Source organism: Crotalus tigris, unplaced genomic scaffold, assembly GCF_016545835.1.
Source record: "Crotalus tigris isolate CLP2741 ecotype Arizona unplaced genomic scaffold, ASM1654583v1 scf7180000017940.1788314, whole genome shotgun sequence".
Classification (NCBI taxonomy): Eukaryota; Metazoa; Chordata; class Lepidosauria; order Squamata; family Viperidae; genus Crotalus; species Crotalus tigris.
Genome location: NW_024096732.1, coordinates 107,948 through 129,575, shown reverse-complemented (window position 1 = coordinate 129,575; position 21,628 = coordinate 107,948). Strand labels below are relative to the sequence as shown.

General features: G+C 51.9%; 2 protein-coding genes across 23 annotated transcripts in view; one reads left to right on the top strand and one right to left on the bottom strand.

Moving 5' to 3' along the window:
* Positions 1–17,755, bottom strand: part of GRIN1 (glutamate ionotropic receptor NMDA type subunit 1) — a 28,655-nt gene extending 10,900 nt beyond the window's left edge. For 11 of the 16 annotated variants that reach the window (XR_005556885.1, XR_005556886.1, XR_005556887.1 and 8 more), the window contains exons 1-18: positions 17,367–17,615; positions 14,109–14,243; positions 13,318–13,494; positions 10,097–10,159; positions 9,136–9,236; positions 6,939–7,060; positions 6,368–6,542; positions 5,951–6,095; positions 5,630–5,713; positions 5,216–5,351; positions 4,678–4,805; positions 3,501–3,665; positions 2,817–2,935; positions 2,279–2,391; positions 1,905–2,053; positions 1,478–1,635; positions 872–1,033; positions 194–303 (exon numbers count right to left, since the gene is read on the bottom strand). Coding sequence is in view for 13 of the 16 variants with exons in the window: in XM_039344907.1 (XP_039200841.1) it covers positions 194–303; positions 872–1,033; positions 1,478–1,635; positions 1,905–2,053; positions 2,279–2,391; positions 2,817–2,935; positions 3,501–3,665; positions 4,678–4,805; positions 5,216–5,351; positions 5,630–5,713; positions 5,951–6,095; positions 6,368–6,542; positions 6,939–7,060; positions 9,136–9,236; positions 10,097–10,159; positions 13,318–13,494; positions 14,109–14,243; positions 17,367–17,615 (2,491 nt within the window). In the remaining 3 variants the exon portion in view is untranslated. Of the gene's footprint in view, positions 1–193; positions 304–871; positions 1,034–1,477; positions 1,636–1,904; positions 2,054–2,278; positions 2,392–2,816; positions 2,936–3,500; positions 3,666–4,677; positions 4,806–5,215; positions 5,352–5,629; positions 5,714–5,950; positions 6,096–6,367; positions 6,543–6,938; positions 7,061–9,135; positions 9,237–10,096; positions 10,160–13,317; positions 13,495–14,108; positions 14,244–17,366 lie in introns of all 16 variants that reach the window. The other 5 variants (XM_039344900.1, XM_039344903.1, XM_039344911.1 and 2 more) reach the window with 3 other exon arrangements.
* The window catches only part of LOC120308615 (cholesterol 7-desaturase nvd-like), a 31,779-nt gene that overhangs the window by 4,370 nt on the left and 5,781 nt on the right, over positions 1–21,628 (top strand). The window contains exons 1-4 of one of the 7 annotated variants that reach the window (XM_039344931.1): positions 1,987–2,101; positions 4,098–4,202; positions 4,727–4,915; positions 14,435–14,550. In XM_039344931.1, the coding sequence (XP_039200865.1) occupies positions 4,899–4,915; positions 14,435–14,550 (133 nt within the window). In that variant the 5' untranslated portion in view covers positions 1,987–2,101; positions 4,098–4,202; positions 4,727–4,898. Of the gene's footprint in view, positions 1–1,778; positions 1,897–1,986; positions 2,102–4,097; positions 4,203–4,726; positions 4,916–14,434; positions 14,551–19,675; positions 20,412–21,628 lie in introns of those variants that run through there. The other 6 variants (XM_039344930.1, XM_039344928.1, XM_039344929.1 and 3 more) reach the window with 6 other exon arrangements.

Below are 21,628 nucleotides of genomic sequence, written 5' to 3'. Positions count from 1 at the left end.
AGTATTATGCTGATGCAGGAAAAGGTTAATTAACTACAACTAGAGTCAATATCTTGTGTGGTAACAGCTTACATGTTACTAAAGTCAAACACACATTGAATTGGAAATAATTAAGAAGACCTTTTTGAAAAGTTTGGGGAAGTGTGAAGAAAAAATAGGGGATGGTGAAGCAGGTAGGAAGCAACCAAGTTACCTGCCATGTTTTCGAAGGTGAGTGTTGCCGGAGCATTGCTGCGGGAATCGCACTCCTGATATCTCACCCAAGTCTTGTCCAGTTCTTCCATAAAGCCATTCTCATGGAGGCTGGAAGCAGAAGGGGGGGGGGGCGGTGATGATTCGCTTCTCTGTCCGGTTTAAGCTTTCCAATGGGGAAAGAATTAAACTGCCCTCCCCCCATACTCTTTCCTCCCAGTAAGGACTTCTCCTCCCCTCCACCACCACCACCACCACCCCCGCCCCCAAGAGCTCTACCACAGTGTTTTTATAGGATTGCTGAAAACTCTTCCGTGTTCCTTGTATGAGGATGGATTGACTTATCCAGCCACAGGCCACGTAGTCAACAGAAGGGGGCTGGACTGAGGCAAGGGCAGAGGGTTGCAGTGGGTGAAGCAAGGAAGTACAGAAACACTGACTCTCTGCTGCCATTTAGCCACCGTTTGGATGTTTAAACCGGTCTGAGTAAGAGCCCTTAGTGGATAGCCCAGAGTGAACTCTAGGAAGTCTAGTGTTTTGAGGGGCATGTTGTCTTTCTATTGTCTTTCCCACAACGCTCAAAGAAGCACACCAGCCTTTGATCCTACCCACCCCCTTCCCAAAGCCCTCCACTCTCCCCCCCCCGCACCCCGCACCCCGCCAGATAGAGAATACAGACTTGAGGATGGCCAGGGAGACGTTCTGCTTCCAGGGACTGTCTTTGCGCATTCCAATGCCGAAGCCGGAGCGGAAGAAAAGCTCCCCTGTAGTCACCAGGTCACACTTCTGTGAGGCTTCAAATTCCAGTACAGCCGAGTCCCAGATGAAGGCGTGGAGCTTGCTGTGGTGGAGACGGAAGAAGAGCCATAAAGTAAATATGGAAGAGATTGAAACAAGGCATCACGAAAAACTGGGCTGCCTCGCAGAGAAACTTGGCCAGTTGCCCTCCGTGTCCACCGATCAGAAGAGGGAGCCTCCTGCCTGCTCGTTTCTGTGGGGGGAACCCACTGCAGCCGGCTGCCTCTGCTGTGGGGTCAAATCGGTGGGCTTAAACTGGCTGCAGAGAGCATCTGTGCCTGGCCTGGTTCCTTGAGTCGGGGGGGGGGGGGAACTGGGCGAGCTTCCCTTCCCAATCCAGCAGCGCTCTTCCACTCTAAAGGCAGCTTGGAAGAGCCAGAGTGCTCTGAGCATTACAAACACAACGGATCCATCATTTACTCCAGGAAAAAGAGCTGAGAGAAGAAGCCGTGGGAGAGACAGGAGAGCTCTGCAAGCGAACACTTACTTGTCTCGAACAGCCTGGATGGCTTCGGCGGCGCTTTCATAATTGTGTTTCTCCATGTGCCGGTACATGGTGCTCAGCTCCACCTGCCTCCGGAAATAAATGTCTACCGAGCTCTGCTTCACTGTGGCGTAGATGAACTTATCCGAAGGGTTTCGCAACTGGAAAACAAGAAGATTTTATCCTCTTGGCTTCCCCCCCCCCGCCCTTGACCCTCCATCAAATCTGAACCAGGGCTATACTGGATGCTCAGAGCTGTGGAGACTTCCTTACTGACCACGCCTGCTTTGTGTTTCTCTTGTAGTGATCATTAGAACCACACCCTCTCTTTCTGGAACCTCTTTCTGGTTATATACACTGAAGTGTTTGAGTGCCATCTCCCGAGTCACAGGCCGCCCGCCGAGCTGGATGTCTGTTTGGAGGTGATTACCCGAGGGTCGTTGATGCCAGTGATTCGTTCCTCCGGTCTGTCTAAAACCAGGAAAGCAGCCAGGTTGGCAGTGTAGGAGGCCACGATAATCATGGCGAAACCAGCCCAGACCATGCCAAGGATCCGAGCTGAGAAACTTCTTGGGGCACCTGGCAGAGCAAAGGGAGCAGAAAAAAAGACTCTGTTGAAGTTGGAGGGTGAGGGACAGAAAGTTTTTCCTGTGGTTGACATGGAGCTGAATGACCCAAAAGATCCTAGGGAGATCCTCCTACTCATGCCTTGTCTTTCCCCTCATCTGATGAATGGATTCTGCCCTCTGAGGGCAGAAAGCAGCAGTTTCCAGGCTCTTCCTTCCCAGGGTGTCTGAGGCTCACCTTCTCCAATGCCAGAATTCAGAAGGACCCCCCAGGAAAACCACATCGCCGATGAAAGGGTCAGGGCGTCCTCTTCCTCTTCTTCACTGTTCACTTTAAATCGGCCAAAGGGACTGCAAAAGAGCAAGCCACACCGCTTGGCTGAGTTCTGCCCTATCGCTAGCACTATCGGCACGGAAGTGCCTGTCCATTCACGAGCGGCTTCTGGTTCATTTTACTGCCTGAAAGTCTGAGGATTACCAAATAGAAATGGGTGCTTAGCCCTTCCGACTGGGAAGATAACTCAAAGGGTTGGAGCAGAATATAAACTTCAGGATTTCCCTGCCCCTCCCTGCAACTGGATGGGGCAAAGGAAGCATATCCTGAGATGGTTAAATGACTGCTCAGTGGATTGATTGTGATGGCTTTTGGATTTTCCATTTTGAGCAACATATTGTCAACTTTCTGGATCCCAGTATTTCCATTTGTATAGACTTTTTGTGGCCAATCCCCTCACACACACGCTGTATCTCCCTCCCCGTTGTGAGTATTCAGGTACCTGAAACGGTCCAGCAGATATAACATCACGGCCACCACGTGCACCGACAGCCCCACCAGGAGCCACAGGGTGCTCTGGAATGGCTGCATGAATGAATCCAGGGTGCTGCGGGGGATTTCCTGTAACACAGAAGGAAATCACGGGTGGAAGAAGCCTGGAATGGGTGGGCAGTCTCCAGTCAGAATCAGGAGATCTGCTTAAAATGGTGGGGATCAGACCAACGCGGCCTAAACTGGTTTCCCATCACTGCCGCTCCAGTGCTGCTGGGAAATCCGCAAACAGGGCAGGAAAGGGAAAACTCTTATCCTGCCACTGTTGCCCCTTCACAGAGAAAGAGAAATTCAGGGATTGGCTGCCCCCAAACATGGGGGATCCATTTCAAGAGGCATGTTTAGCATAATCGGCTGGAAAGAAAAAGGACCTTCCTCACCCTGTCAGGGAGGTTTCTGTTGAATTTCATTTCTGCATCTCCCCTTCACTTATTGTTAGGATTACAGTTAATTGTGGCTGGGTGTCAGGACAAGGATTGCTTCCTTTCAGAGGAGGCAGCCAGCGGTTGACCCTTGACCCAGGCCGTTTGGCTCAGGGCTCCATCTTTCCATCCTCACTCAGGGCCTGGGATTCACTCCCACTGCTCTTCGTAGTCCTGGCTACCATTTTGCCCTACCGATGTTCGTGCATTACCTTCTTGACGAGGATGGTCAGTCCTTGATACTTAAAAGGCTTGGAAAACTCAATGTACTGAGCGCGCTCGTTGTTAATGGTTAATGGTGCCACGATCATGTCAGCCTGGCCACTCAGCAGCTCCCCCATCATCCCATTCCACTCCTTCTTGTTGCTGTTGTTCACCTGCAATTAGAGGCCCGGCCAAGGTCATTCTGTTGCACAGGTCTGTCCAAAAAAGAGCCTTTTCAGCTCTTCACTGAATGCCTGAGCTCCTCTCTGTGGGGTGAGTCTGGAACTCTGAGCAGGTGCATCACACCAACTGCAGTTGCTAGTAAGCCTTAAGAGTGTTTGATCTGTAGAGTCCTGGGTGCTGTCTGAGCTTGGTCGTTTCTCGCAGATGTCCTGACTTGGGAGTACACCAGTGAAGCTCCTGCAAGCAAACCTCCAAGCTCAGAGAGCACTCGGGATCAACAGATCAACCCAGTGCTATAGATATTCTCTTCTGCTGGTAATCTTGGATCTGGTAGAAATATTGGGATCCCTTGGCCTTTCTTTAGTCAGTGGAGAACTGACGCAGCTGACACCCCCTTCCTCCTTTCCTTTTCTGAACTTCAGCTCAGTTGCTCAAGCCGGCGGCTGCAAGTTAAGTGGGATTTCAAGTCAAGACCTTCAGCTTCCTTTCTTTGGAGAATGCCTGCTGCATCACCTTCTCCAAACCAGGTAGGTTAATATCTGTATGCTAGTAATACCTTGGTAGTTCCCCTAGCTGCCACCACATCCTGTTTGGAATCTACAAGGCTCCACAACACCTCACCTCTGTGCGAGCTGCTTGATATATAAATCCCTGCCTGCTCGCAGCATGGGCTCCCTTGCCTTGCGTTAGGTTCTTTATCCACTTGTTCTGGAAGCTGGTCCTTCTTTGGGCTTAAACCACGTCCTTTACCCCGACCCTCTCTGTACACTGAAACTAGTCCTGTAGCAGCTGTTTCTGAACATGGTTGAATGCTGACAGGGTAGAACCTCCAGATGTTGACGCATGGGGGTTGGCCATGACGGTAACAGACTTACACCACCCCCTTTTTTTAATGGAAAGAAAAATAAGCAAGAGTTATAGACTGAGAGCAAATTGAGAACTGTTGCCCACTGGCTGTTTTGGCTCACTTACATCAGACTGAGAGAAAGTCAGTATTCTTACCCGTTCTTGTGTGCCAAATTTACCGTCACCCACTAAATGTACTTCGTAGGTAAAATTCATGGTCTTTGCAAGCTTGATGAGTAAGTCGATGCAGAAGCCATAGCAACATAACATTACACTGGGGCGTCCTGTGTTGCAATGAGGAAAGAAAGAAACAAGATAAACCCTCCACGGTCTGAAGATCCGACTCTGGGTTTAGCTACTTCCGGTTTCCCTTTGTGATGCAGCTAAGAAAAAGGTGAATGTTGGCAGAACTGGGCTCCTGGGAGGATATTTGACAGCCATGTAAATACTTTGCAAAGTGTTGGTTTAAAGCACTATAATTACCCTACTTTTAGCTCCAAAGAAAAGTGAAATACTATCAACAATTAGTGGAAGCAAATAAAAAAAAATACCCCAGGGGTGGTCCCTCCCTATTAACTCATTAAGTTCCTGGCAGCAAATTTTGCCAGTGGAGAGAGAGTGGAAGCCACAATCCTTCACCCGGAAGTGGTGGATCTTTAGGGGAGAGACCTAGCTTCCGGGCCGAAGGGTTCACCTGGCATGGTCTCGTTGGGCCCCGTACAGAGCACCTGCTGCACCAGTCCCCCCGTGCTGTTGAGCAGCGGTTTGCACTTCCCATCGGCCAGGGTGGCCTTCACGTAGACAAATGGCTCCTGGTGGATGGTGACTATCTGTGGAAAGAGAGGCCAGAAAGGCTGCTTGGGAGGAGAAAGGTTCAACAGGGAAGGCAGCAGCCACACTCCCACCAACGGTCAGGGACAGCCCTTGGCTGTTCTCCCTCCGTTTCTCTCTGTTTGGTGAACGCAGCAGAGGCAGCTCCTCTAGGCGTTGATGCTTTGTCAGAGGTGGGGCAGTCATTCCCCCTCCCCAAAGTCTCTCAATTTTAATTCTCCTATTGGAAGTGAGACAACACACCTTTCCCCACTGAAGCAAGCTGGGCAGAACCTACCTTTAGTTTTGTGGACATCTCATAGCCCTGCGGTGTTTCTGTTTCTCCTCCCGGCCAGACGATCTTTCGGTCATTGGGCAGAAACTGTGAAGGTGCAATTCAGGCAGGATGGTTACAAACTGCTCTAGCTATACTGGGCAGAGGCTGCAGCTGCTAATTACAGCTGGGCAGGACACGATTTTTTCCTTTTAGCTGTGGCACTATACGTGTCTATGCCGCATTTTATTCTCTGGAAATTCACAGGAGGCCCCAAATTCAGGGCCTTCCTTTTCAGAGCTGAGCTGAAGGGATTGGAAGACTCAAGACACTGGCCGCACGTACGTGGCTCCCGTTGTAGACTCCGACCTGCACCAGCTTGTTGTTCTGGAGATTCATGACACTATAGTTGGCATATTTTCTGTCCCCGTCTTCATTAAACTCCACCCTGCCAGTCACGCCTTCTGCATATTTGGTCTGCATCAGCACCCTAAGAGAAGTTGTCTCATTTAGGCTTTGCAGGCTGCATGGCCTCAAGGCAGCAGCGTTTCAGCTCCCTTTGCTTCCCAGGAGAGTCTAGGGAAGTACTCTGGGTGGTCTTGGGCACATGGGTGAGCGCTTGGAACAGGCTCAGTCACTCCGTTGTGTAAAGCCTCGGGGGCTGGCCCTCCCTCTCCTCCCGGAGTATTTGCTTGGCCCACAGCAACCAGCCTTTGCTGCTGGCCCCGACCTGAAGAACAGGGGCAGGAGAACCGCTGCTACCTTTTGAAGAGGGGCCCCGTCTTCCAGATGTTAGTGTTCCCCACACAACCCCGGGGAGGGTCGGTGATGTTCTCTTTCTCAAACAAGTCGTGCACAGCCTGGGCCACCACAGCAACTGCGTCTCTAATGTGAGCAGATTCATTCTTCCCGTTCATGAGCTGTAGACCAATCAGTCCTGAAATGGTCCAAGAGAAGAGATCCAGAACAGCCCTCGGGGGGGGGGGGGAGCTCCGTTTCCGCTGGCCAGTGCCTCTGGAGGCACCGAGGACAGCGACCCTGAGCCATTTATCCCCAGAATCCGCCTCTCGGAGTGGGGCTGCCTTCAGACTGGGAGTCTCTGAGCCTCGCCTTAATTCCTTCCCACGTGAAATTAGATGCCCTTAATTTTTACAACTATAAAAGGGGAAGACGAATCTCTCTGTGAAGTCATTCTGTCCACACTGGGCACGGCACTGCTCCAGTTTGCCACATTACTGCTGACCCCCCCCCTTGTAAATCCTCCCATCTGGCAACCCAGAAGCGTCAGCAGAAGCGGTGTAGCTTGAGAGGAGGGTCAGAAGAGGATGGGTACCTTCTGGCGCGTTGCGCAAGGCGTTGCCCGAGATCTCTCTTTCTCCCACCAGCCATACGTAACCCGGACCAGTCATGTTTTCTTTGGCTGCTGCCATATAGACGGTGGTGGCATCCTCCTCACTGGAAGAGAAGAGAGATGGCACTGCCAAGGAGTCCCTTGCCCTGCCTTTGTGCTCCCCAACTCTGTGGGCTCTTCTGCCGAGTGAATCCTTTGTGGAGACCCCAGGGAGAGAGGGGAGCTCCCAGAGACTTCCCCAGTGCAGAGGGCAGGAGGAGTCCAAGGCTGGGACCGTCTGTTTGTCTGGCCGGGGCCCACTTCAGGAGGGAGGCATTGGGGAAGAAGGCTTTCACAAACCGTCTGACCGAATGGACAAGTGATGGGATGGTCAGTGACCCCAGTGAGGTAGAGCTTCAGGAGCAAATGGTGCAGTTTAGGGAAATGGCCCCTTTTGGGGAGCGGGCAGCAAAGATTCCTCAAGACTCCGCATTCTCTTGGAACATTTCCTGAATTGGGGAAACTGGGAGGCTCCCTGGAGGAGCTTTCTCTTAACACTTTGTGGAAGCAAGCAAAAGACAGGTTGGAAACCCAGGAGAATTACCAGTGCAAACCCACAAATGTTTGGACCCCCCCCCGGGGTTTCTCTGAGGGGAGCCATCCAGCTGTTTGTGGGAGAGCCTTTGTGTTCTTCGTTCAGTCAGTGCAAAGTTGCTGGATGGGTGAAGGTGCTGCATAAATTGTGCCAGTCACTGCAAAGTGTGAAATTGTGTATTTTATTTAGTAATTTATTTATTTATGTAATAATCTTAGAGGTGATAGAAAACTTGGGCCCTCAATTTAGAATTTTAGAGTTGGCGTTAACACGCTTAAGTAACTGGAACTCTAATCCTACGTTTTTAGAACGTAAGCTTATTCAATACAATGGGGCTTCATTCTGACTAATTGTGCAGAGGATTGCAATACATTTCTTCTAAATAAGTTTGGACTTTAAACAGTGGGTAACTTTCATTTTAACTCTGGTAGAAATCCAGACCTTGGAATCATAGAGTCATTGTCTACAGTTGGAAGATCCCTTGGAGGTCTTCTAGTCCATCCTCCTTCCCAGGGCAGGAATCCTCAGGCCATCCTAGACCAATGGCTGCCCAACCTTGGCTTGAAATCCTCCAATGATGGACCACCCGTAGCTCCAGGAGGCAGACTATTCCTCCGCATGATAGGTCAGGAAATTCCTCCTTATTTTGAGCTTGGTTCTCCCTCTGTAAAGCTCCCCCCACGCCGGGTTCCGGCCCCGTCCTCGGGCATTGTGGAGAATGTGCGCACCCCTCTTCTCTGGGGCCGCCCTTCACCTATTGGAAACTTCCTCCAGGCCAGCCACACCCAGTTCCTTTAACTCCCCTTCGGAAGGCCCTCACCATCACCTCGGTTACCTTGATCAGCATCCCCTCCAGGGGTCCTCCTGGTATTGGGACGACCAGCACTGGACATGATATTCCAGGCGTGGTCTGAGCAGTGAAGCAGGGGGTGGGGGCTATCAGTTCCTGCGATCTCGACACCGTCCCTGGTGATGCAGCGGCTCTTTGGGCAGCTGTGACCACTGCTGGCTGAGGACTCCTCTCCTCTCTGGTCTGCCTCACAAGCACCACTGGCACCTGTGCCATGCCTGGGCATATGGCTGTTCCTTGCCTCAGGGCAGAGAACATCGTAGTGTCAGATGAAGACAGAACTGATTTTAGGCAGGGGGCGTCCCAGGCTGGGCTACGGGTGAGGGAAGAGAGAGAGGGGAGGGGGAATAGAAGGCCTCCCCCCCTCGCGCTCTGCGGGGGGCGGGAGTGAATCCCAAAAGGAAGCCAAAGGGTCTGCTTGCTGGAAGGATGGTGGTGCTGGCACCGCTGGGGCTGCTCCCATTCTATAGCTCCTCGGTTGGGACTCTACGCTGTTGCCGCCTGGCCAGGTGTGTGGCTTTTTCCTGTCCTGTCTGTGGGCCTGGCGTTTCCCTTGTGACTGTGCCGGGAACCAATCTGACTGTGAATGGATTCCCATCTGGTGTCTCATTTACCTTGCTTCTACTGCTTCTCAGTGTTGTAGGAGCAAAGGGCCCCCAGGAATAAGGGGCTGGGACATCGTTGGACCCACCGGTCCCAGCATCTGCGCGTGAGGTCTGAATGCTGAAAGGCAGGCAGTTAGGTTCAAGGCTTACCTTGCGGAGAGGATAATCACCCGAGCCTCCAATTCCTTGGCTTCCAGCAGCAGTGAAGTCACGTTTTTTGTTCCTGGTTCGAACTGAAGCACCTTCTCAGCCTGCAATGGGTGTGAGCGAGAGGGATTAGTGCAAAGGCCGCAGAGCTGAGTCAGAACCATGCTTTTTAGGAAAGAGAATTCCACCCCTCTTTCAAAGCACTGCTAGGCATGGAAAGGAAGGGCAGAGGGAAGTTATTTTTCTTTTCTTTTCTCTTTTTTTTCTTTCTTTTCTTTTTCTCTTAGGGTTTTCCCCCCTTTCTTTGATATTAATCGATACTGTTTTCTCTTTCATTTTAAAAAACTTTTGCACCGTGCATGCAGTCACTCAAGACTCAAAGAGAGGCGTGCATTTGTAGAGAAAAGAGGAAAAAAGGCATATATAAGTATCATAGATACATATTTGTTTATTTGCAATGCAATTGAAAACTCAAACCAGTGTTGTTTTTCAGAAAAACAAAACCAAACAATAAACCAGGGGAACTCAAAATTTTTGAAAATGCACAAGGTTCATCTTGGGAGCTTGGGGAATCAAAGTGAAAGTTTCACACCAAGGAACCATTTCTTTTTGGCAGGGGGTGGAGGGGGAAGAGGAAAGGATAGGACAGCAGGAAGGGATTGGTTCAATTTTTCAAGAAAGAAAGAAAAAAAATACTTGCAAGTTGATTATTGCTTTACATGCATGTCTCCAAAACAAATATTTCCAGGGCTGGCTTGCTACATTTCCATTCTCAGGGTCAAACCAAACTTATCCCAACATAAAATAACGTGCTACCAAAAAACATGAAGTTTGCTCGCTTGCTTGGTACATATTTTTTGATTCTGATTCTGATTTTTAATTAATTTTTCCTTGTGCCTGTGGCCAAGTTCATCATTTTGCTAGTTAGGTTGGTGGGCGGCGTGCATTGTCCATGCAAATATACCTTGGGTCCTCGCTTGCTGTCATAGGATAGTTGTTCGAGGCTGTCATAGTTCCTTTTTTTACTCTGATGAATAATGTGCACAGAAAAAATATGTAGACACAGAAGAATATTATAAACAGTTGAAAAAAATGACGTGTAGTAAAGCAATCCAATATCCAACTCTTTCTCCACTGTTTGTGAAAAGGGAATGCTATAACGCTGGAGCACGCAAAACCCAGTAGGAGGGGGGGCCCTCTGGCCCCTCCCCAGCTGAACCTGGCTCCATCTTGCCTCCCCTCTCGCTTGCTACATCTTTTCTCCATTTTTCTCGCTGTCGAGCATTGGGGTATATGGCCAGTATGAGTTTCCATAATAGGCACGTACAGCCTGAACTATGAGCCAGCCATGACACTTGGCCCGGACCCGCATCCGTTTGGAAGCCAGGAAAGCCAGAGGAGAAGATTGGATAGCTGGCTAGCTGACCTGGATAAGCAGCTTTCCAGATGGCTGTGCAGACATCCCATGAGACCTCAGGGGTCAAAAGGAGGCCAGATGCAGGCAGGCAGATGTAAGAGCAGTGGATGCATAAATGTATCAAAGATGAAATGGAACATTCCTTCTCGTCACTTTCTCCAGGAGAGGGAAGCAGGAGAAGAGCTTTGGTGGAATAAACTGAAGGGAGTCTCCCCCCCCCAAATCAGGCATGTCTGAAACTCCTAAGGGCAACTGTCCTCCTGTGCAGCTGGTCCCAGTGTCCACAAGGACCCTGGCTCTGAAAATGGAGCATCTACTGAACTAGGGGGACTGACCGACCCACTCACCACGCCCCCCGCTGCGTGATTGGTCTGACCCCTCTTTTAGGAAGAGTACATTAAAGCCATTAAAATGCCATGCCATGTATCATGGCCAGGGCTTCTGGTGAGACCCCTGAGCCGAGCCACATCCCATTAGAGAACAGTCAGTGTCTCAGAGCAATCACGAAGGTGGCTGGCAGTCCTACTGAGGCCACTGAATTAAGCCATCCTTTTGAACAGTCCTGGCTAGGACTATGAATCAAAGCAGCAAAAAAAGAAGGCGTTTCCCCCAGTCTTTGCAGGGACCGCTGCTCTGGTGTTCTGTCCTGCCGCTTGAGCCTCTGGTAGAAGTTGGAAAATTCTTTCAAAATACCATATCCTCTCAGTTCGAATCTGGAAGAGCATTTTCTAAACTTGGGGCAACTATAGGTTTAGTTTATAGCGGATTTGGTGTGGTTAAGTTGCTTTGATCGGGTATGGAAACAAAGTTTTAAATAAGACCTTTTCATACAGATGAAAGATTCTGTGTGCCATTCAAAGTGACTTCAAGACTGAGGCTCGGTCTGAATGAACAACTTTTTCTGATCCAAGGCAGAGCCGTGTTCTGGACCCTGCCTGTCCACAGGGAGTCATTGGATCTGTCTTGTTCTTAATTTTGCCTGGATAAAAAGTTATAGCTGTTAGCATGATTGGTTACCAGTGCTACCATCCTGCTTCTCTACACGACTGTGGCTGCTGACCGGCTGGAGAGCAGCCTGGACAGAAAAGACTTGGAGTGCAACTGACTCTGTTGCTGCTGCTGCTCTTCAGAGCTGGGAGAGGGGCTTATCTGTCTGAAGCCTCTGGATGACTCAGTGACAGAAGAGAGAGAGAGAGAGAGAGAGAGAGAGAGACCTACTCTAGAACAGCCTCTTTACTGCAGGCGGCTGGTCTCGCCACCTGATCATTTTATCACATCTCCCCCCAAAAATGCAGAATCCACTGTAGGGAGCATCTGATAATACCCACGCCTTAAGGCACTTTTTGCCAGCATTGCCAGATCAAACAGGATTCAGTGCCCAGGAATCAGACTCATCTATGTAGGTCAGCTTGTAAAGGGAGCCCTGGGTGGCCCCTGACTGGCACGGGGGCAACCCTTAGACATTTGCAGGATTTTTGCGTTTCTGGGCAAGGGTAGGATCTGATAATTGAGAGTCCATTTATTAAAGGGGAAGCAACCAACACACAGAAAAGCAGCAATTCTTAGCTAGAGTTCTGCCTGCTATACTAGTCGTCTGTGTGTGCAGAGAGATTTATTTGATGATGCAGAGCTCGCCTAGGCCTGAGGGAACTGCAAAGGGAACCTTCTGCAGAGGGAAAATGACTCTGGTTTCTCTGTCTGGTAACTATTAGCCGTGTACTCCAGTGAAGACTACGAAGCCGGTGCAGGTTAATAGCAACTAGTAGAAAAAGACTATAGTACATCTGCACCATAATTTACTATTTTTTTTGAATAGGGAACAAAACTTTTGCCTTACAAGCCATTGTGTCAGCATTGTGTCTTACGCTTTTTAGGGAGGAAGAAAGTGGTCTTTCTAAGCTTCACTGAATTTGATTATGAAAGAGCGTGTGTCAGTCTTATGATGCAAATTGATTGGCAGTATAAATTCTTGTAGAAAGGGATCAGAGCTTAGAAGGAAAGTACAAGAGGCTTAGAGAGAACGGTGTGGCAGAAAGGCATGTAAGGAAGCTGGGAAATGAAAGTCACTGGAAGTATCCTAAAGAGAGCCAAATTAACATGGCAAGGATCCTGCTGCCGTCCAAGGCCAAGCCTGACCCCAAATATTCTAACAAGATTGAGCCAGTAGGAACCAGGAGTCCACGGAAGGGACAAGCCGTGCGAGGGCCTGAGATGCTGAGCTAGCCATTTACCCTCCTTTCTTTCTTTCTTTCTTTCTTTCTTTCTTTCTTTCTTTCTTTCTTTCTTTCTTTCTTTCTTTCTTTCCTTCTTTCCTTCTTGCTTTCTTTTTCTTTTTTTCTTCCTCCCCCCCCTCCCCCTCTCCCCCTCTCTGACCCCCAGCTGGCCCACAAGGAGGCCTTGGGGTAGCTTCCTTGCTACTCTGGAGAGCTTTTTCCTATCAACACACTCGCCGTTGAGAGACAGGGATTTGCAAAGCTCCAGGTTATGTTTCTCCTCATTTCACAGTTGTTGCCGGTTTCGTTTTCTCTCTTTTTTTTTATGCAGAAGGTTTTCGACCATGGTAAAGCAAGTGAAATGAATAAGAGTACAAAGCTTCGTTAGGTACTATTCAAGAGACACCGCTGATGCTTACAGCATAATGTTAGTTGTGTTCACAATGGGAAGAAAAGAGGTGTTTTACATACGAGGTACAGACAACAAGCCTGAGATTTTTAAAGGTTCTGCTGTATCCACAGAAGTGTAGGCAGCAGAGTGTGGGGGATACTGACCTTGGATTCCTTCTCTTCCAAGAGGGTCTCCAGCTTCTTTTGGGCAGCTCGCCCTTCGTGGTCATCACTGACAATGAGGATGATGTGGTTCCACTTGTAAAAGCGCATCATCTCAAACCAAACGTTGGACTGGTGGGAGTAGGGGGGCACCGTGCGTAGGAAGGACAGGTGGATACTCTGCAAACGAAAGACAGGAGCAAACCAAAAGTCTGAAAGGAAACGGGATACGTTGTTGGGTGGTTGAAAGGTTATGTAGTTTTCTTTGTAGGGAATCCAGAAAACAAACTCCAGGATTTTATTTTGTTCTCCAGGGACTGGTTGTAAGCCTTTTACTTTGCCCTGTTAAATCTTTCTAAAGCTTAATTGCTTTTGAAAAGATCCTGTTTCCAGCGAAGGTCTATAGATTACCCTCAGACACTAAGCAAGGACTCTTCTTCGTTTGTCTTTCAATGGCCTGTCTTATGTACTCTGAGTTCTAGGAATAGGAAAGTCATCGGCATGTCTGGAAGACAGCAGTCAAGATGACAGAGGGCTTGGAAGGAAAAAACTTACAAAAAAAAGTTGGTGGCATGTTTGTCGTGGAGAAGGGAAGACTACACGGAGACAGGAATGTTGTGTAAAAGGGGGCTCAGAATTGTTCCCAGGGGATGGACAAGTAACAAGGGACTTAAATTACAACAAACCCAAGAAGCGGGAGAATATTCTACCTCTTACCATAACATATGTGCACTACTATTAGCAGTAATAATATCAGCGGTATTAGTCGTGATAATAACGAGCGAGTCCATTACCTTATCTGAATATATGGACATGCGAGTCGTCAGCCCAAGGACAGGAATCCGATAGAACCCAGCTGTGTATGACACCGGTGTTGGGGTCAAGTGGTCATTTGGTGCTGGTGGGTGGCTCACTAGAATGGCATACACCTGGAGGACACAGCACACCAACATTGGTTTATATGTGGGGCCCCAGGAAACCCTGCCCCAGTTTCTAATGCGAGCAGTTGGACTGGTGAAATTTAACAACTGCAGGGATTCACTTAGCAAATGTGGCAGGACAAGTCATAAAATGGGGCAAAACTAACAAAAAAATTCTCACTTAGCAACCTAAATTCCAGGCACAATCGTGGTTGTAAGTCAAGGACTACCTGCACCCTTCTTGGTCAGCCACCCCGTGAAAGAGGATCTCCTGGGTGCCTCTTTTGGGCAGGACAGGCCGCATCTCTGAAATGTGGTGAGTTGCTTTTTATTGTGGAATTACTCTTCCATTCAAAGCTTTTTTGCTTGATTGTAGAAGTATTTGGGATTTTAAAATATTGCTTCCAGCACTTTTTTGGGCTAGAAACAGCAGCAAGCTGTATTTTAGTGTTTTATGCAAATCCAGAAAACTGAATTAATTCAGGGACCACATTAGGGGAAGCCAGACAGAATTGGTATTAACTGTGAAATTCAGTTTCATTAGCCCTCTAATATTAAAACAAATCAGTATTTTATTATCTCCTGGCATGATTTGGGAGATAAGTGTTATCCTTAGGATAAAATTCTGGAGGCTGGTGGTAAAATCAACTTCACTAACAGGTGCCCACCGAGTGTTTTGGACAGTAACTCCCCCGGGGTAGGAGACCGGGGCAGCTGGTGGAGTAGATACTTCCTAGCCCGGATTGCAAACTGCCCTGCAAGACAAGCCTCAGCTTTCCTGGGGCTGTTTGGCTTCTGCCGACTTGCATGAATCTTTCCAAGGCATTTGCAAGGTCAAAAGGAGTCCCTATGGAACAGACATGCTGGATAATGTGATTTATTTAACTGCACATTTAGTATGGAAGTATAATTTCTCTCCGAGGGCTGTTTCAGGTGAAAGAGTCAGCTGAGATTCTGGAAAAGAGAGGGAGAGGGAGGGGGAGGGGGGAGTTGCAAGGGGAGCAGGCAATGCAAGCATGAGAGTGAGGGCTGGCCTTTCTTCTCTGGGGGAAAAAATTGGCCCCAACCCAAAGGGAAGGGCTGTTCAAATCCATGGAGCCTGTGGGTAACGGTTAGCGTTTGCCTGACCATCCAGCACGGTCCCCTTGATTTGCAATGGGCCGAATTAACAAATGTATGCAGATTTTTTCTTTCTGTGATGTACACTATCCAGCTGCTTTGGGGAACCAATTTTGAAAATAGTCCCCGATTAGCACAATACATAAATTAGGTTTAAAGCTACCCGTGATCATCGCAAGGACTATTGACCAAGTTAAACCACTCGTGTATCCAGCCCATAGGCAGATTGCAGGACTATAGGAAAGCCTTTGATCTGAGTCTTCCTGTGTTGGAGGGAAGAGCAACGGCTCTGCTCATTTCCCCCCCCCCTTCCCTGTAAAAAAGGGGAGGGGGCCGGCTGCAGGAGGCCAGATGGGGGCTGAGCAGTGCCCAAGCCCTCCCCAAAGGCAGTGCCTGCTGCAGTCATAAGTCCCGCTTCTTCGCCCTGCCTGCTCCCTTCCTGGCTTTCCCATTGCCTCCGTCTGCGGCTGCTGCGGTCGTCCTTCCGCCCTTCATTTCAGGCCCACCGAATCAGCCCTTCCGACTAGGGGCCTGTGAGGAGCTCAGGAGCAGAAGGGGGGGGGGTCTGCTGCTCCCACTTGCGTTCCCTAGCAACCGGCCTCCACAGGCATCCTGCCCAGAACATGGGCAGGCAGAGGCGGCTCTGCTGATGGCCTTTTCCTTTGGGAATTCCTCCTCCTCCTCTCCTCGGGCAAACTTCGCTCTGCGGGAAGAGGAACTTCTTTAGCCCGGCCTATATATTTTTAGAGTTTGCCCCTTTGCCGCCGTTTGGTTGTTCAGCTGTGAGGCGAGGACCTTCATTTCAGCAGAACTGCTTCTTTGAGCCCTTCCGTGGTGTCTGGCTTGTCAGATCCTCAGTGATGGCATCTGAGCCCTCCTGGTCTTTCTGCTCCGTGTTGGATCCTGGCTCCACAGAGGGCTTCTGCTAGATCCCTCCTGGGCTCTCTGGGAGGGCCTTTCCTGGCCTGCTGGCTGGGCTTCTTTGGCGGTTACAAGCGTGTTCAGGGTCCATGGAAGCAAAGCGGCCCTTAGCTTTTGGAGAAGAAAAGAGGCAGAGAGACCCTGGGGCAAGAGAGAGGCGGGTTGGGGTACCCTGGGATTCAAGGCAGGCAGGCAGTTGACTGTCCAGTTAATCTGCTGTTTTCGGGGTGGAGGGGCTTCCAGAACTGCACCCAATTGCCTCTCCCCTCTTTTCCAGCAAAGGGGGGGGCAAGCAAGCTTATGGAGGCAGTTGGCCCGAGGACAGTTTCCTGGAACAAGGTCCCCGTCCTCCTCTCTAAGAAGAAAGCCTATTGGCCTTGAGGACACATTTCGTGTCCCCTTAATTTTTAATCCAGTGTTAAATTTCTGGGCTAAATTTTCTAAGAGGGAAAACTGTCCACCTGAAAACCTTTAAGGGATGTGCATGTGTAATTTTTCGGTCCTCCTTGTTTGTGAGAAAGCTTGTGTTTGTGCCCACAGAAGGCCAACTGCTTTGGGTTGGGTGTGCACACCAGGTTCAAGAATGCAGGGAGGCCTGGGGGGGGGGAAGACTTTTTGATTGGGGGGAGCGCTTGCTCCCGAGTGATGCCACGAAGCAAGTGGGGGTGGCGGGCAAAGCGCTTTTCCCTTCCCGTTTGGTGGTTTCCATGCCATTTCCGTCCCCCTCAGCTGTGCAAGAGCCGCCCCCAGATGCAAGCACATTGTCATGCCCGTGCCCGCCTTGGCGCATTATGTGAGCCAGATTGATCCCCTCCCCCGTTTCCCCTGTTATGCCCACACAGCTCATCCTGGGGTGGGGCAGAGGAGGAGGGAAGGGGCTTTGGGATGCTTTCTGGAAAGGGTCCCACTGCCGCCGCCAGCAGCCCCCCCCCCGCGCCCCTTGGCTCCTGAGGCTCCGAGGTATTGCTCCCTCTCCCTTGCTTGCCCGCCTGTGGAAGGGGAGGGAGGGGCGGATTCCTGGGGGAGAAGGGGAGGGAGGGGCGGCAAGAGGAGGGTGGCTGAGCCCTGGGAGGGGACCGGACCCGCGCCTACCTGGCTGGAGATGAGGTCCTCGCAGACAGAGAGAGCCATCTGGATGGCGTTGGGCTTGTGGGTGACGGAGGTGGCGTTGAGCTGGATCTTCCAGGTGCCGTGCCGCTTGTTGGCCTGGCTGATGGCGTCGCGGAAGACCTGCTCGTGCTTCTTGGTGCTCAGCACGGCTCCGATGTTGATGATCTTGGGCTCGCAGCCCGCGCGGGCCACCGAGAACCAGAGCAGCACGGCCAGCAGCAGCAGCCGCATGGCGCCCCGCGCTCCAGGCGAGCCGCTCTCCGCGGTGCTGAATTCCCTGCGGTCGGTCGGGCGCGCGGGAGAGGCGCCCGGCGGCTCCGCCAACCTGCCACTGCGGCAGCCGCGGCACGTCGACTCGGGGCGGGGGCGAGGGGGGCGAGCGAGGGAGGGGCCCCGGAAAGCCAGCCCCCGCACGGTCAAACCCCCGGCTCCTGAGGGATCCCCCACCCCCACTTTCCGCGCCAGCGGCTTCTGGATGATAGCCCCCCCGCGCCGCCCCCGAATCTGAATAGAAGAGAAAGGAAGTGAGGGTGGGTGGGTGGTCACCTCGGGGCTTCTGCGAGGAAAGAGCCACCTAAGGCAGCCCCCCTCTCCCCACCCAAGGATGGAAGTCCATCCTCCCTTTCTGCAGCTTCCCTCTCCCCCCAGCTCCAAGGACACCTCCCTGGTTCTCAGCTTTCCCGAGCCAACAGTCCCGAAAGCGGGTGACCTGTTTTTAGGCGAGAGGGAGATGCTTCAGCTGGTGGGGGTGCAGCCCAACTGAAGGAAGGAGGGATGTGGAGGGAGGAGAAAGGAAGGAGGGCTGAATAGACTGGCTGTGGAGGAAGGGAGAGGATCTAGTAAAGCCAAAGAGGATGGCAAACAGGTGGGCAGCTCACCAATCTGAGGGGGGGAGGGGGGAGAAAGACATTGGACAGAACAGCTGGGCAATTTGGGGAGATGTGCACATGTGAGCTGGGAACCAAGTGGACAACATAGGTCTCCTTCCTTTCCCAGGAGAGGGGACTGTGAAACCCCTTGAGGCTCTAAGCCCCCCTGCTAAGGGGGGGGGGAAGGAGACTTCCCTGCAGTGATAGAATGGTGGGCAGGAGTGTCCCTGGTGGCCAGTACAGACCGGGCAGTGGTCCAAGTGTTGCTCTACCTGGCCACTCTCCTCCAGACTGTGCAATGGGACTTTCCCGATGCTGATCCCTACAAGAGCCACTGCACAATTCCCCAAATAGCAGAGCTATTCCTAAGTGGCTGCTTAGGAACCGTCCGGTGGCTGTCAAACAAAACGAGGGCAGCCTCTCCCTCCTTAGTGGAAGCACCTAAACTGGACAGCCTCTCGCTTCTGGTGGTAACAAATGCTGGTTCCCTATTTATTCTCATTTAAAACGCCTTCAAAAATGCACCACTTTCCTCTTAACAGCTCTTATTGCCACTAGCAAATTAAAGGTTTTGTGAAGAAGCAGAGAGGCAGGCAGGCATTCAGTACAGAAAATGGCAAATGCTGCTAAAGTGATGGGTGGACATGAATTCCTATATGCATCTTCACTTTGGCACCCACAAATCTCGATAAAGATGAAGCCGACCCTCCTTGTTCAGAACAAAAGAACTGAATTTTTCTCTGTCTCCAGCAGCCCCAGAATCCAGCAATGCAAACCATTCCTGGTGACGTCTTTAAAAAGTGCACGTTGCTATAGAAACACTTCATTATGTTCGTATTCCACATCTTCCAAATATGCTTTGAGAACAGGAAGGAAAATAACAATAACAACCCTAAAGCAAACGTGGGAGGGTGTGTGTGTGTCTGTGGCACAAGCAACACCTCTTGCTGTGTTGAAAGGGGGGCCAGGAGAATCGAGGGCAGTCAGGTCCCCTCAGCAAAGGAGGCAACCTCTGTCCGCCCCAGGACCTTCTGGAGAAGCCAGGCAGTTCCTCAGAGGAAGCGGGCCAAGGACCAGGCTGAAATGCCAAATGGAGTCGCTTCGCCCACCCACTTATGCCAGGGCAGGCAGGAGTCTGCAGCGGGCAGAGCTTGCTCAGAGGCTGCCTTCGTGGCCTGTGTCCTCTGAGATTCTGTGCCCCAGGCGGATTCGGTGGGAGGCCTCCCCTCTTCTCCTAAGCAGGAGAGACTTGGGGGGGGGCAGGCATTCTCCCTTCACCTCCCCACCGTTTTCCTCCCTATCTCTAGGCGGCGGGAGGGGGGGGAGGCCACCTGGCTGGGGAGGGGCAGCTCCAACTTAGCCGCTGAAACTTCCTCTGCAGAAATTGGGGGGGTGGAGAGGGGACCCCAACGGTAACTGACAGAAGGCAGGGCCACCTTTTCTAGCATTGCCAGTCCTTCCCTGACCCGACAAGAGCGCTGATCGCCGACGGCCACCCCCGTGTGCTCCTGGCCTCGTTTGGCTGGACGGCTCGACGGGGCCCCTGCTGCAAGAGGGCCTGGGCTGCGCTCTGCTACAGCTGCCAGTGGCGGAGAGTTCCACCGGCGCGTTTAGCCGCCCACTCCTTGCGGGTTGCGGGTTCGCGCCGGAGGGACAACCGAGGAGGCCGGGCCGGGGAGGAGGCGCTCGAGGGGTCATTCCCGTGCGCCTGGGCTGGGAAGTGGCTGAGACGGGCCGCCCCCGACCCGGCCCGAGCTATAAGAGGCGCGAGGACGCGCTGCGGTCGGACAAGCCAGGATGAGGCTGAGGCTGGTGGCGCTCCTGGTGGGCGTTGTGGCCGCCCTCCTCCTCCTCCTGCCGCCGCCGCCGCCGCCGCCGCTCTTGCTGCTGCTGCTGCTGCTGCCGCCGCCCCTGCTGCTGGTGGCCGCGGCCGGCGGCGGCTTGGCTTGGCTGGCGCTGCGGCCCAAGCGGCTGATTCGCTCGCTTGACCAGGTGGGCTACCTGACGGAGCCCGGCTGGAGCCGCGCGCAGAGCGCCGGCCGGACGCGCAAGAACCGGAGCGCCGGCCAGCTGCTGCCCTCTTACCCCAATGGCTGGTTCCGGCTCCTGGGCTCAGCCGAGCTGGCCCGCGGGGAAGTGCGCAACGTGGCCGCGCTGGGTGAGTCGCTGGGCGCTCCGGCGGCGCTCGGAAGCGGGAGGGAGGGAGGGAGGCGGGCGGGCAGGCGCGGACCGGCACGCGGTGGAGCGAGCGCCCCGCGAGTAGCCCAAACGGCAGGGGAAACCCTTTCCCGCCCAGCTGAAACGGGGGACTGGAGCCGGTGGGGTCTCGGAGCAGACGCAGAGCTCCCGACTGTCCGGCTAGGGTAGCTCCGAGGATTGGGGAGCTGCACCCCTTAACGGGCAAGACTGACTCCCCCCGTCCGCCCCGCTTGCTCTCCCTGTCGGCCTTCCTGCCTTGGTCCAGCTGGGCTTTTTAAACCGGGGGGGGGGGACTCCAGAAGTGCCAGCAGGGGTGCGGGAGGGAAGGTGCTGGCCTAGAGATCAGCAGATGGGGAGAAAGTCGGCAAGCGACCGGCCACTGGGCTCTCTCGGCCCGACTTGTCTCAGAGTTGGGGTTTTTTTTGGGGGGGGAAGGGAAATCGAGGGCAGGGAGATTCAGTATATTTGCCACCTAATAATATTCTTAGGAAGGAACCAATAAGTGAATAAAAATACTGAATCCAGGCTAAACATCAGACTCATTGTGCAACAAGCCAAAATGGTAATAAATTGGGCGTAGCTGACGAATTGAGAAATCACTAATGTTCTGCGGATTTGGAAAAATTATTTTTGTCCTTGAGCTATATTTTTCAGCCTCTAGGGTGGCTGCGGCTGTACTCGGAACGCGTGGGTCCATGGACGTGAATGCTTAGCTGGTTGGTGGGGTGCCGCTGAATGTGTGCCAACCCCCTAGATGGAGTTTCTCTGGGATCAGTTGTCCTCATCCTGGTTCTTCACTGTTTTAATTCAGATGGAGATGGAATGTGCCCGTTTGGGAGTTCACTCAAGATGTGGGATTGTGGATGAAGAGTTTCTGCGTACACAAGTTTGCATTCTTTCCCAAGCCCAAATTAATAATAACCACGGTTTATATTCATTTTAAAAAAAGTTAGATCTTTTATCAGGTAACACCAAACTTGGGGTAGATCCTAATCACTACCTTCTGTACATGTGCTTACTTGAGCGGAGTGAGCCTGGGCGGTGTACATGGCTGCTGCCATAAACGTCACCCCTCCCCTTTTTAACGTGCTCTCCCCTTTGGGCTTCTGTCGGGAGGCGGTTCAGTTATTTTGTGCTCCTTCATAAAGGTGGCTACGCCCTTTGCACCAGAGTACA